The following is a 14028-nucleotide window of genomic DNA, read 5'->3' as shown; positions in this document are numbered from 1 at the left end:
TGTGTTTTTTACACCATTTTCACTGCATTCGGATTTTTTTCCCGCTTCCCAGTACACGGCTTGGAATATTAAATACCATCACTATGAAGTGCAATTTGTTACGCACAAAACAAGCCGTCACACAGCTCTTTACGTGTAAAAGTAAAAAAAGTTATAGATTATAGAAGGTAGGGAGTGAGAAATGAAAACGTAGAAACAAAAAAGGGCCTTGGTGGGAAGGGGTTAATAACTTTTAAGTGAAACCCTTGGTATCCCTGAATCCACCAACGCATGACTATGTGGAAGCCTAAACTGGTACTACGTTTTCTTAGATCCCTCCGCCACTGACGTCCAGCGCATCAGGCGGAGGAGTATCACGTTGCTAGAGGGCGCTGTGACCACTAAGCTGCGGGGCGTCAGGCCGGGGAGGTCCGGTTCGGTTCTGGTGGACCTGCGGCGGAGGATACATGGGTGCTGATACCCGCACAGCACCGGGCGGCGGGTGACGAGGCTCCGCTCAGCGCCGCACGTTATCTATCAGGTGACGGAGCCAGACCCGGGACTAACTGACGGGAAACTGAATGAACTTTATGAACGTTACTCGGCGCTCCTCTGATTGGCTGGCTCGGCTAAGCCGGCGCGTCTGATTGGCTAGCGGCCTATCTGTTATAACTATGGATATATTGATTGGCTGTTTGTGCGCTTCCTGATTGGCTAAATGTTTGCACGTAAGTTTTGATTGTCGGATAGCGCTATGGTCCTGCTCTGATTGGTCAGGAGCTCACAGCTGCGATTCTTGCTTGGCTTCAATGGTATGTTTCACATTCTGCGGTATCTGGCGCAGATATTAGAGTCATTACACCCAGGAAGTGTCCTGTATAGTATCACTAATCATAGCTGTATTATTACCACATGCTGATCCTTATGGGATTGTCAGAGGGGAGGGGGTAATGGAGTGAACAAATCTATACACCTACAGGCTCTGGCTGCTATTGACTGGCATGTAATGGGTTACAGTAGCCACAGATTGACCCTGCCGCTAACCCGTCCCCTCTCAGTATTTGGGCTCTGCCGCTCCCCCTGCCTCAATATTTGGCTGCTAACCTGTGACCCCTCAGTATTTGGGCTCTGACGCTCCCCCGTCCTCGGTATTTGGGCTCTAACGCTCCCCCTGTCCCCCTTAGTATTTGGGCTCTGACACTCCCTCATCCTCCTAGGATAAAATACGGGTTACATACGTGCTGCATACGGATGAAAAACGTCATGTATATACGGCCCGTAAATACGGGACTGGAGAAATCATACGGTCGTGTGAATGTAGCCTCAGTATTTGGGCTCTGACGCTCCCCCTCATAGGTATTTGGGCTCTGACTGCCCTGGTATTTTGGGCGCTGACGTTTACCCTGTATAAATTTTGCAGCCCCCCTGTCGGAGGGACATGATCTTGGAGACATGGCCAGACCCTCCTCCCCGGATTCCTCCATCTCCATCTCGTCGCTCCTGGCCAGCTGCAGCCTCGGGAGCAGTAGTCGTAACGATGCTACCCGCTCCTCTATACAGTACAAGGACCGGCTGTACGACTCGGCGTCCAGAGCCCTGGAGGATTACATCATGGACCACCAGGCGGCCAGAACCGGGACCATCACCATCTGCCCGACCACAGCACCGGCCTCTCCTGCCAGAAGAGGTACGTGATGTAACGAGGGGGGGGTAACGTGATGTAGCGAGGGGTCACGTGACGTGATGTAGGAAAGGACACTGTGGGTGCCTGTAGACATTGGTACTTAGTAATATCTAACTGGGGACATCGGACTGTTCCTGGTCTTGTGACTGGTTATAAGGGGAAATACCTACATAACAAGGCATCAGTAAATCGGGGAAAGTTACAGGAGGACCTTTAGTTAAAGGACATCTACCACCAGGATGAAGAATTGTAAACCAAGCACACTGACATACTGGTGTGTGCCGCCTCTGGCAGGATCCTCTCTTCTCTTAGCTTCTTATGCCCTGGTTTTTAAAATAAAAAACATTTTAAAATTATGCAAATTAACCTGTGGGGCTCCAGGCTCCATAGGTGTTAATGGGGCCTGGAGCCCCTCAGGCTCATTTGTATAAATTTTAAAGCCCTTTTTTTCTTAAAAACAAGGGCATAGGAAGCTTAAAGGAAACCTACCACTTAAAAGTGATAGTTCTTACACACATATACATGGCACCAGCTCAGGGTGAGCTGTGCCGGAGCATATTTTTATTAGTAGAATAAAGCCCCTATCCCCGATTTATAAGTTATATTAACTTATATCTCGGCGCATCGTACTAGGGCACGGCGCACCATGCACGCTTCCGTACGTGCGCCGGATTCTGGAGTACTGGAGAGCCAGTGACCTCACCGAGCTCTCCGGCACACGCGCGCCTGCGCAGCTTAGCATGGCCTGTTTCCCCGTGTGAAGTTGCGCAGGCACGTGTGTGCCAGAGAGCACGTTGACATCACCGGCTCTCCAGCACTTCAGAATCCGGCGATAGGGGCTTTATTCTACTAATAAAAATATGCTCCGGCACCAGCTCACCCTGAGCTGGTGCCATGTATATGTGTGTAAGAACTACCACTTTTAAATGGTAGGTTTCCTTTAAAGAAGAGCAGATCCTACAAGAGGGGGTGCACACCAGTATGTCAGTGTGCTTGGTTTACAAGCCTTCATCCTATAAAGGTAAAGAGGGGTTCCAGCTTGAAGCTTTGAGTCATGATGGACATTTATTCCGGTTGTGGGGAGTCCAGGCCGTTGGGCTTCTGTGATTGGGAGAACGAGAGGCTGGAAACCTCCTGAACTGACCCACAAGGAATAAAGGGAAGATGCCAAAGCTAAACTGGCGCTGTATTGTAGGTCCCATAGAAGTAAATGACACCTGGATTAAGCACATGCACCTTTACTCCATTATCTATGGCTTTTGGTCCTATGGATAGGGCACTACCCTTTTACTAAGAGTTATGATTTATCCATAAGGTAGGTAATGGATCAGTGAGCTGGGGGTTCCCAATGATCAGCCTCTGCTGCCGGATCAATAAGAGCACAGAGGAGGTGTAATAAGGAGCTGAGCTGCAGTGACACAGCTTGACCACTACACAGAGAAGGGAGCTGCTGTTCCAGTCTTGTTCTCTGTGTTGATTCCGGCACAGTAGGAATCAGAATCAGTAGTTTGGGGCTCCTGAGTAAACGGATATTGAATCCCAACTTCACCCAGATTGGTGGAACAATATTTATTAAATGATGCAGAGATTTGGTGAAGGTGGCGAGAGATCCAGATGAAAGAGAATTTATTATCAACATCCATCCTGATAAACCAGGGACATTACTCATAGATCCAGGCACCGGGACTGTGGTATCTTCTTATGTTTGTTATCCATGGCCGCCTTCCTACTAAAAATGTACTTATAATTATGTTAATTGAACATAAGGGCTCTGAGGGGTGTTACCAGAGCCCCTCTCTACTGAAGCTTTCCAGGTTGCTACACTGTGCAGGAGCACCCCCCCCCCCCCTCCCACCGTGTGAGATTAAAGCAGACAGAAGGAGTGGAAAGTGCTAAGGGAGCAGCAGAAAGGTGAGGAAGTGTAACAGCCTATGAAGCTGCAGCACGGAGGGGCTCTGGTAACATTTCCAGAGCCCTTCTGGCTCATTATCATAATTTTAAAAGTTGATTTTAGAAGGAAGGAGGCCATGGATAAGAAATATAAGAAGATACCACAGTCCCGGTGCCTGGATCTATGAGTAATGTCCCCGGTTTATCAGGATGGATTTAGGAACAATCTTAAAGTAACGGTATTTGTAATATTTTTTTCCAATTTTCAGGACATTCTTCAGTTCGGCGCACGACGTCCCTGACCAGGAGCAGATACGTGGCCCGGGATCCCGACCTGCTGAGCCTGACCACGGATGATCTCCTGGGCTTTCCCACTGATGGATCCCTTCCCTTCACCCAAGCTTCCGAGCGGAAACGTAGGACAAACCTAAAGAAGCATCACGGATTTTCCTCACATGTGACGTCTTCCTTAACCCCTTCATCACTCAGAAAAACAGAAATCTCGGCTCTGGACCTCCATGACCACAGACTGCGCTTCCAGGATCTTCAGAGGAGGGGAGAAAGGAGTCATCAGCGGGAGCAGGAGAAGAGTTACCCGCGCTGGTTGACCAGTCAGAAGTCAGACCTGGGGGTGTCTGGTATAACCAGCATTCCCAGTGTCCAATATCCGGTCTGGATAAAGGACCACAGACTTCTGGATGATATAGATAGAGGGGGTCCTGTGCCCAATTACCTATCCGGCTCCTCATCCCTGGACTCATTGGACCGTTTACCAATCCCGCGTTACGAGCGGCGACGCTATGAAATGGTTAAATCCGGCAACGTGACAGACAGTATTAAGCATTCGGCCCGGTCAGATTTGGATATTGTGCAGAATTTACATACCCCGGTGAAAAGTAAGCACACCCCCCTCCCCCTCCCGGCAGCAGATGTTCCTCCTTCCTGCAATGTTTTCTTAGGGAAACTTCATTGTAATGTGTTTTATTCCTTCGTTCTAGATCCTCCTGTGCAAAAGTCAGAGCAGACGGGTGACATCACACACAAAGACGTGACATCACTGCCCTCACGTCATAACCAGAGCCCCCGGACTGAGGATGTCCTGGAGGCGGAGCGGTCCTGGGAAAATCTCCCCTATGCATAGTAAGAGATTCTGATATCTTCGCTGGGATCCTAGAGACACATGTCTGTACAACAGCCTGCGCCCTCCTGCAACTTGAGCCTAATTTTTATATCCTTAGGGCTCATTTACACAACCATTTTTGGTTTCGTTGGAAGATCTGTGTCAAAATCCGCTGTTCAGGCACAGATTTTGGCTTTCAGCATCCACCCAGAATATAGGGTATGAAGCTACAGATACCGCGGCCTCCTGTAACGGGAGAGCGACTTTGTTATGGATTTTTCTGATTAGAGACACTTGTGTGAACGATGTGTAAATTACACGCGCGCACACCCTTTATTGAGGAGGTCTGAAAAGGCATTAAAGGAAACCTACCACTTGAAGTGGCAGGTTTCCGATGGAAATACCGGGCACCAGCTCAGGGTGAGGTCAGGGTGAGCTGGTGCCGGAGCTTATTTTAGTTAGTGTTTTAAACCGCGGTATCGCGGTTTAAAACACTTTTTAAACTTTATAGCCGGCGCAGGCAGGTACGCGCTTGGCGCTTACCGTGCGCACGGCTACATAGGAAGTGAAGGAGAGCCGCGCGCATGGTAAGCGCCAAGCGCGTACCTCCCTGCGCCGGCTATACAGTTTAAAAAGTGTTTTAAACCGCGATACCGCGGTTTAAAACACTAACGAAAATAAGCTCCGGCACCAGCTCACCCTGAGCTGGTGCTCGGTATTGCCATCGGAAACCTGCCACTACAAGTGGTAGGTTTCCTTTAAAGTAAATCTACCATTTGATTAGATGCATTATGAAGCAAACATACCTTGAGACTGCTGTAGCTACACTGATGCACGGTCATATCTTTGTTAATCCTTGAGCTGTGTGGTGTTGCTGAAAAAAAATTATAACATTCAGGACCTTGGGACAGCTGGGTCAGGCTGGCTGCATAGATAAACACATTGCACTTAGCTTGTAATTACAAATGGAGGTTAGTCAAGACATGACTAATCAACCTGAGCTGGATCACTCATACACAGCAGCTGGGGGATGGTGCAGCAATTGATTATTCTGCCTTCAGGCACAACCCAGGGATTACATCATCCTCTCCTGCAGAGAATAATTAATGTGCTAGGAGAAGTGCTGAAGGAGCCATAGAAGGGACAGAGCTTCATTATCATAATGTTATAACTGTTTTATCAGCAAAACCGCTCAGCTCAGGGATTAACCGAGATATGATCCTGCATCAGTGTAGCTACAGCATTCTCAAGGTATGTTTGCTTCATAAGGCATCAAATCACATGGTAGGTTCCCTTTAATGAGCAGGGAATTTTTAGCAACTTTTCATACATATTGGTTTAAAGGGAACCTGTCACCAGGAGACCCATTTTTAGCACTCCCCCAGTCCCCACAGAGCATAGTACATACACTGCCAAAGTGTTTTTGTATAAAAAATTGGTTTTACAGAAAAAAAGATATGTTATATTGTACCTTTCATTAGCATCTGCTGTGTGACTAGGCAGTTGCCAATTGGGAGGGGCTGGAAAGGAGCAGTTCCCCCCCCCCCACACCCTTGGGAAACATGTGACCTTTTCAAATATATGAAAACACCCATCACTGGGTTTAGCGACGCCCACTGCTCCTCTACAGCCAATCCCGAGTGAGGGCAGTTATTCATATATTTGAAAAGGTCACATGTTTCCCAAGGGTGGGGGGGGGGGGAACTGCTCCTTTCCAGCTCCTCCCATTAGGCAACTGCCTAGTCACACAGCAGATGCTAATGAAAGGTACAATATAACATATCTTTTTTTCTGTAAAACCTATATTTTATACAAAAACACTCTGGCAGTGTATGTACTATGCTCTGTGGGGACTGGGGGAACGCTAAAAATGGCTCTCCTGGTTGCAGGTTCCCTTTAAGGGTCATAACTTATACTTTTTTTTTTTTTTTTGTTGTTTTTTGATGCGACACGTAGGGCTATTTTAAAATGAACAAATGTTAAAGGATTTATTTTATTTCATATTTATGTTTTTTTGGGGAGGGTTTAGAGTTACAAAAAGTTTTTTTTTTGTAATTTATATGTACTTTTATGTATATTTTTTTTTAGGTTTTCCGATTAAGTGAATATGACAATTATAAATGAATTTCCCTATTGTGATTTATTGTTTTGATGTATATTATATATTTCCCCTATGACGTTGTAAAAGACATTTTCAGTTATTTGGATTAAAAGATTTTAAAGTTTTTTTTTCCCCCTGCATCTATAAAAAAAAAAACCCAGTTACAGGGGGAAATGACAGTCCATATATATCAACATGGATGCGCTTGGCTTTGATTATCGAACAGTGGAAATTAGCCTGGGCCCTGCTGCTCCATTCATTACTGTGGGAGAGCACAGCGCTCGCCTACCTCCAGCCTCTCATAGACAGTAAATAGCAGCGGTGGAGATGCCTCTTCTGTAATATCTGGAGTTGGGTATCTGATACTTTTTTTTTTTTTTCCCCCAGTAAATCCCCTGTCCATGTCCTGTGTGATGACGAGGAAAATCGTGAGCATAAGACCTTTAAATCCAATTTTGTGGAAGAGTTTCTCAAAGACTGCGCCCAGCAAGAGAAGACGGTAAGTAAAGTGTGCATCAGCCGTTGTACCTGTTCCATCTCTCTCCATTACAGGGAAGTGACGGCTTATTACAGCTCCCGTTGTGGTAAGTCACCCTGTTTTGGCAGCTTTGCCTATTTAGGTCCTGGCTTTAGGTGTCTGTTCTCCCATCCATGAGCTGATTTTAGCAGCTGGTGATGTCTGATTACATCCCTCATTCATATTAATGAGCAATGACCTGTATTCTTATCTAGAGCAGACACCTCCCAAAATAAGTCTCAGCCCTGATGCACACCACAGAGGAACACCGCAAAACTGCAAGCTACTCCCTTGTTATTCAGACACCCATACATTCCTGTATAATACAGTCTGCTGAACAGGACTGATGGGAGATGCAGGATTGTACAGCAGCCGAGGGAAACAATCCTATTGCTTAGGAATTACATATTACTGTATTCCTTTAATCTGCACTGGTGTTACCTTATAACACTTCTTACTAGGGCATTGTGAATTAAAGGGGTTAAAAAAAAACATTCCATTAACTAAGTGCCATAGACCTCAATGGGGACCAAATGGTGCAACTGCATATGGGTTCCCATCACGTTCATGTGAATGAGCCCATAGAAGTGGAGAGCAGACGGAAGAGTGAAGAAATCAGGCCAAACCTTCTTGAGGCTAACTGAGAATATACCCGGCCTCAGAAGATATCGCCTGATTTCTTCAGTCTGGATACATCGTTCATGCATTACACAGACTGACCACACATTTAAAGAATCCATCCTGATAATCCAGGGACATTACTCATAGATCCAGGCACCGGGACTGTAGTATCTTCTTATATTTTTTTATCCATGGCCTTCTTCCTTTTAAAAGCAACTTTTACAATTATGCTAATGAGCCAGAAGGGCACATGGGACGGTTCCCAGTGCCCCTCCATGCTGTAGCTTCACAGGCTGTTACAACAGCTCCGGAAGCCCTTCTGGCTCATTAACATAATGTTAAATGTTGATTTTTAGAAGAAAAATCAAGATGGATTTTTATGGTAGATTCCCTCTGGAGAGTCATCCTGTGCATACACGGCTCCCTCCAAATATACTGATGACTTTTTGCGGTACTTTTTAACAAAAAGATATGTTTCAAAGCGAAGCCGACTTTAAAGATTTGACTGTAGAGATGGATTCTCATAACATTCACAGACAACATGTATTTTATCATTTCTAGGCAAATACGTTTTCCGGGGGGAATCACCACGGTCCTGTAGAGGCCCTGAAACACATCCTCTTCAATCTACAAGCCTTCCAGCAAAACTTCAGCCCAGAACCCAGCTCCGAGCAAACAAAGGAGTTCAAGAAAGTGAGTGTCAGTCATTATGGCCCCGGCTTGTTTTCTGTTTTCTAATATTCCATGCCCTGTACTGGGAAAGGGGGAAAATTCCAAATGCAGTGAAATTTGGTGAAAAAACACAATTGCGCCATTTTCTTGTGGCCTCAGTTTATAAGACTTTCATTGATGATCCCATAGGTTGTCTTATTCTACCATATACTACAATACTTCAGTATATGGGGAATTTGGACATCCTCTATTACAATGTGCCTCTGGCAGATCTTCAGAAACCATACAGCCTGGGGTCTTATAAAGATCAGAGCCATGGCAATATATCGTCGTTCCCTGATTACGTCACAGGGAGCAATAATCTCAACCAAAATGTGGGCGCCCATGCTCTGCTGGCAGTAAACAAAGGGTTAAGAGCCACGATCATGCTATCACCGGTTGAGTGTTACCGGTGGGTGTTTGCTGCATTTTGCACCTTGTATGGAGAGGGCTCTGCCCGTGACCCCGACTTGTGTGACATCTCTGTATGACACGTCAATAAGGGTTTAAAAATATTGGGGCACATTTACTAAGGGTCCGCACAATGCATTTCCGTCGGGTTTCCCGACTGTTTCCGATTTGCATAGCATTTAACAGGGGTTTTTGGCACACGCGATCGGATTTTGGCGACTTCCATGCGACACAAATCGGGGGTGTGGCCGTCGGACAACCCCACTGATTCCGACTGAGCGCGTGATTTAAAATTCAAATTGTGTTGCAAGACATGCACTTACATGCACCAGGAAGAAGAAGGTGAACTCCGGCGGACCTGAGCGGGGAAGCAACACATGCGATCGTAGTGAATCGCGCTGGACTTCATCCTTGTCGGACACACGCACCTCGGGGATCGCAACAGGACCGGGTAAGTAAATGTGCCCCATTGTCAGTGTAACGTTTTGGTTTTTACGTGGACCTTCATCAGATATAGACTGTGAGGTACATGTCACCGGAGCAGGGCAGCAGTACGCAAAGCAATGTGCACCTCTTCTGTCCTGCTCCAGAGGCCACGTACCTTATAGTCCGTGTCTGATAAAGGTCTAGGTTACAGCCGAAATGTTACACTGACATCTTATTTCATGACTGTGGGTCATTGGTACCCGAATGTCCAGGTCATGATTTTGCATTTCTGTTCTGCTCTTCTATTAATGATGATATATATGGAACAGCTTTACATATTATAAAATTGTTTACATTTGTTATTTTCACGACACTGCAAAATTTAAAATAACCTTGGCGACCGGGAGAGGGCAGCTTAAAAAAATAAACATTTACTTAGCTCCCGACGTCCCTCGCTGCCATCTCCGGTCCGTGCCCCATGTAAACAAACAGGGGCTTGGAAGCTGTGATCGGCTTCTAGCTGGACGGTTTCCATGCTCTGTTTGCTTACGTGGGGCATGGAAAAAGCCTTTACCAAAATATCTTAAAATATATGTACAGCATCAATCCAACGCCCTTCCCCAGGTCAGCTGTCAGCTGTGTCTCCCTGCAGTTCCTTCTTCATTCTTCCGTCAGGCTGGGGGGGTGGCACGCTTCAAATTGTGTGAACTGCGTGTCCATCACATGACCAGGGACAGATTTCTATCCACTGGAAGTAACATAGAAGCTTCCTATAGAAGGACAGCAAGCAGGCAATATCTATTATTTGCTGAAAGTGGACAACCCCTTTAAAGGGAACCTGTCAGCAGAAATTGACCTAATAAACCACTACCAGTTTGTTGCCAAGCAGCTGAGCAGCTTCCAGATTGTGTTACTTTCATGGTCCAATGTGGTGGCATCATCCAGAAAATCTACTTTGAATTGAGATGTAACTTGGTTGTATAAAGTCAAAGAGGCGGAGATTTTAACACTGAAGTCAAGCTCTCTCTTCCTCAGAAAGTCTCCTTCACTGTAATTGATGGTCCTGCATCCAGAGACATCACTAACCACATCTCTATGTGGTGTTCATCCGATCACTTGTTCAAGCCTTTACACTGCAATACACTTGTATTGCAGTGTATAGTGTAAGTAGCTGAGCATGCTCAGTTACATACAGCCGGGTCCTGCCAGGGGGCGGATCCCGGCGTGAAGGAGAGCCGGCAGCCTCGGGTCACTCGCCGGAACCCGGGGCTGCAGCAGGGGGGGGGTTCGATCCACGATGGGGACACTTTCATGCTTGACCGCGGCGTGTAAGGGGTTAAACACCCTGGATCTGAGTTTTTCCGATCCCGGGTGTTAGTGCCGGGTCTGGGCTGTGATATCACAGCCCGAGAACGGCACCAACCTAATCCAATGTCCCAAAATCTTCTTCTGACGCGCCACCGTAGAAAGGCGTCGCGTCAGAAGAAGTACCCTTAATGACCGCCGTAGATTCCCGATAGGGCGGTCATTAAGGGGTTAAGCATCAGACAACAATGGAGTGACATTTCCGCTTACAAACACATTCCTATTATGATCTTCAGACATATGCCCCCACAATGATCGCGTGAAAGGGGCCTAAGGCCGGTTTCGGACAGGCTTATCAGGATGGAGAGAACTGGCATCCACTGTACCCCAAAATGAACAAAGCAGTTTGTCACACGTGTAACTTCCCTATGGCTCTGACCGCGCACATGTAGGACCTCCCAACTCCATTCATTTGGGGTGTGAGGGACCCCCCCCCCCCCCATGTGGGGAGGGGTGATAACTTGTTGTAACTGGACAACCCCTTTAAGTTGGCACACCATGCATTAGACAGTGGATCGATCGTGCAGAAATGTAAGCGTTCAGCCAAGGTGTGGGGTCACAGGTCACCCCTGCAATAATAGATGGGAGGCTTCTTATCTGTCATTGGAATGAGGATACAGACACATAACGTGGCTCTGGAGTCGTGGATTCAGGATATAAGCTCATAGATATCGACTCCAATTGTTCAACGGATTTTGTTTTTATCTTATTAGGTTTCGACAGAAGCGTCAGAGTCTGAACTCCAGAGGGTGGACCAAGAGATTTTCCCAGTGAATAAATCGCTACAAAAGTAAGATCTGTGGAGCCTAGTGACAGGATAGGTGATATTTGTTATTACTGGGCCCCTCCCCCACCATCACTGGAATAGGGGCTTGAACCCCCCAATAATACAAACACAGTGAGGAGCAGTTTGGTCAAGTCTTCAGTATGTTGTGTCACCCATGGGATTGATAGAGACTTAAAGGGAACCTGTCACCAGGATTTACCCCTCTAAACTACTAGTCGCATCAGGTAGGGTATAAAATGTCCTTTCTAAAATTCCCACTTTTATGTGAAATCCCAACCGTTTAACTTTTTTAAAAAAAAATTCTCTCTCAAAGTCGGGCAAATATGACTCTTCTCATCCAATTTTCACATGAGATGAGTCAAGTTTAGTGCTTGCAGGGGGAATGTAACTACAAACGCCCCAATCTTCTGTATCATAGACCTTAAAAGCATTCTGCTGGTGTCATATTAAAGATAAGAATGTCACCTTTCATATCACATCAGGCTTATGAGCTACAGAACCGGAGCTCCAGGCGCTTAAAGACAGGCAAAAAAATGTGAGCTGCAGATTAAAAGATCATTTCCGCCTATTTTTTTTTTAACTGTTTGTATCTCCAGTTCTGTACCCAGAGCCATAGGCCGGGAAAGATGATCTGAAAGATGAGATCCTTCTCTTTAGTATAACACCAGCAGCATGTTTCTAGGTGCTATAGAACAGAAAAAATGGGAGTCTGAAGTGACACTCCCTCTGCAAAACTTAAACTTGACTCCTCTCATTTGGAAATGAGGTGAGAAGAGTCATATTTATCTGACTTTGGGGGAGATTTTCAATTGGTATACGGGGGAGATTTCACATAATTATAGACATTTCATCCCCTACCTGGGGGGCCGGGAGTTTGGTGGGGTAAAACCTGGTGACAGGTTGTCTATTAAACTGCCCCACAGTATTGCACCTACCCCCAAGCATCTACAAGATGTACCTTTGTGTAATTTCATGCATACGATTTATGAGTGGCAGGTCAGACATGGGCAGGTCTCGGTTAGTATGTTCTTCGATATTCAATGTTCTCAGAAAGCTGATAAACAGGAAATATAACAGGAAGCAGACAGCGCCGTTCTCTGTGTAGTGGTCAGACCAGGGTACTGCAGATCAGATCCCACTTGTATAACCAGATCTCTCGTTCCTCCGCAGGGCCCTGCAACACTTGTCCCGGCTGAAGGAGCTTGTTGGAGACTGTAATGTGAAGAAAAAAGAAGACGACCAGACATAGCGGCCGCCGCCAGGAGTGCATGTTACTTCATTACTATAATTATTATTCATTTTATAAATATATAATATAATATATAATATTTGTATTTTTATACTGAATTCTTTCCACTTCTTCCTTCCCCTGTTTATAATTGTCTATTATATTATACATTTTATATATCCTATAATATATTGTGGTTTTGTTGCATTTTTTTTTTTTTTAACACACTTTTTGAAAAAAACAAACAAAAAAACACTGGTTCAAATCCTGATAAACCAGGGACACTTACTCATAGATCCAGGCACCGGGACTGTGGTATCTTCTTATATTTGTTATCCATGGCCTCCTCCCTTCTAAAATCAACTTTTATAATTATGCTAATGAGAGAGAGGGGCTCTGGGGTGTATTACCAGATCCTCTTCGTGCTGTAGCTTCACAGGCTGTTACACTGTCTCCCCTCCCTCTTCCTGCTGTAATCTCACACAATGGGAGGGGGAGAAGTGCTCCTGCATAGTGTAACAGCCTGTGAAGCTGCAGTACAGAGAGCCTCTGGTAACACCTCCCAGAAGCCCTTCTGGCTCTTTAGCATAATTTTAACAGTTGGTTTTAGAAGGAAGGAGGCCATGGATAACGAATATAAATTTTACCACAGGTTTGGATTTTTGTTGCTAGATTTTCTTTAAGTGGTCTTTAGCTTCTGTACAAACTTTACAAACAACGATAATACATAGTAATGTAAGAAATGTTGTAATTTTATCAGAAGCTTCTTTCTCCACCTATGAGGCTCTTTTCTTCATCCGCCTTCTACCAAACTAACATTCACTCTGACGTTTCTGCGGAATCTGTCTTCTTTCCCCAAGACAGACTGTTCGCTCACTAAAGTATCAGTTTAAATGTCTGAGGAACACAGTGGACATTGTATACAGGGGGAGAGGCAGAATAAAAAAGATGCTGAGAAACTGCTGGAGCTGATAGAAAGCTGCTATCTCACCCTCAGTGCTTTAGTCACATCAGTGCAGTTCAGTGCTGGTGCTGACGCTTCCATCAACTGAATGCGAGATAGAGTTAGGGAGTAGAATCTGCTGTACAAGGGGGGGACATCTGCTAGTCTCCAGATAAAAGCAATATATATATATATAGTGGGGGGGGGGTGCTTTTTGCCTCTGTCTGCCCACAATAAGCTGTATA

At 45.7% G+C, this 14028-nt stretch overlaps 1 protein-coding gene across 3 annotated transcripts; it reads left to right on the top strand.

Annotated features, from left to right (window-relative positions):
• Window positions 1-336: 336 nt before the first annotated feature.
• C1H18orf54 (chromosome 1 C18orf54 homolog) lies at window positions 337-13027 on the top strand. Of its 3 annotated transcripts, none has more exons than XM_072134053.1 (8): window positions 337-520; window positions 1400-1666; window positions 3823-4449; window positions 4552-4693; window positions 7162-7273; window positions 8474-8605; window positions 11539-11615; window positions 12783-13027. In XM_072134053.1, the coding sequence occupies exons 2-8, from the start codon at window positions 1432-1434 to the stop codon at window positions 12859-12861; spliced, it is 1404 nt and encodes a 467-aa protein (XP_071990154.1). In that variant the 5' UTR covers window positions 337-520; window positions 1400-1431; the 3' UTR covers window positions 12862-13027. The 3 variants fall into 3 exon arrangements, with proteins under 3 accessions (XP_071990154.1, XP_071990143.1, XP_071990161.1); XM_072134042.1 differs by lacking the exon at window positions 337-520 and adding an exon at window positions 581-707; XM_072134060.1 differs by lacking the exon at window positions 337-520 and adding an exon at window positions 712-791.
• The last annotated feature ends 1001 nt before the right edge of the window (window positions 13028-14028 follow it).

This window comes from Engystomops pustulosus, chromosome 1 (assembly GCF_040894005.1).
Source record: "Engystomops pustulosus chromosome 1, aEngPut4.maternal, whole genome shotgun sequence".
Lineage (NCBI taxonomy): Eukaryota > Metazoa > Chordata > Amphibia > Anura > Leptodactylidae > Engystomops > Engystomops pustulosus.
Note: the sequence above shows the minus strand (reverse complement) of the source record. Positions and strands in the feature narration are given on the sequence as shown.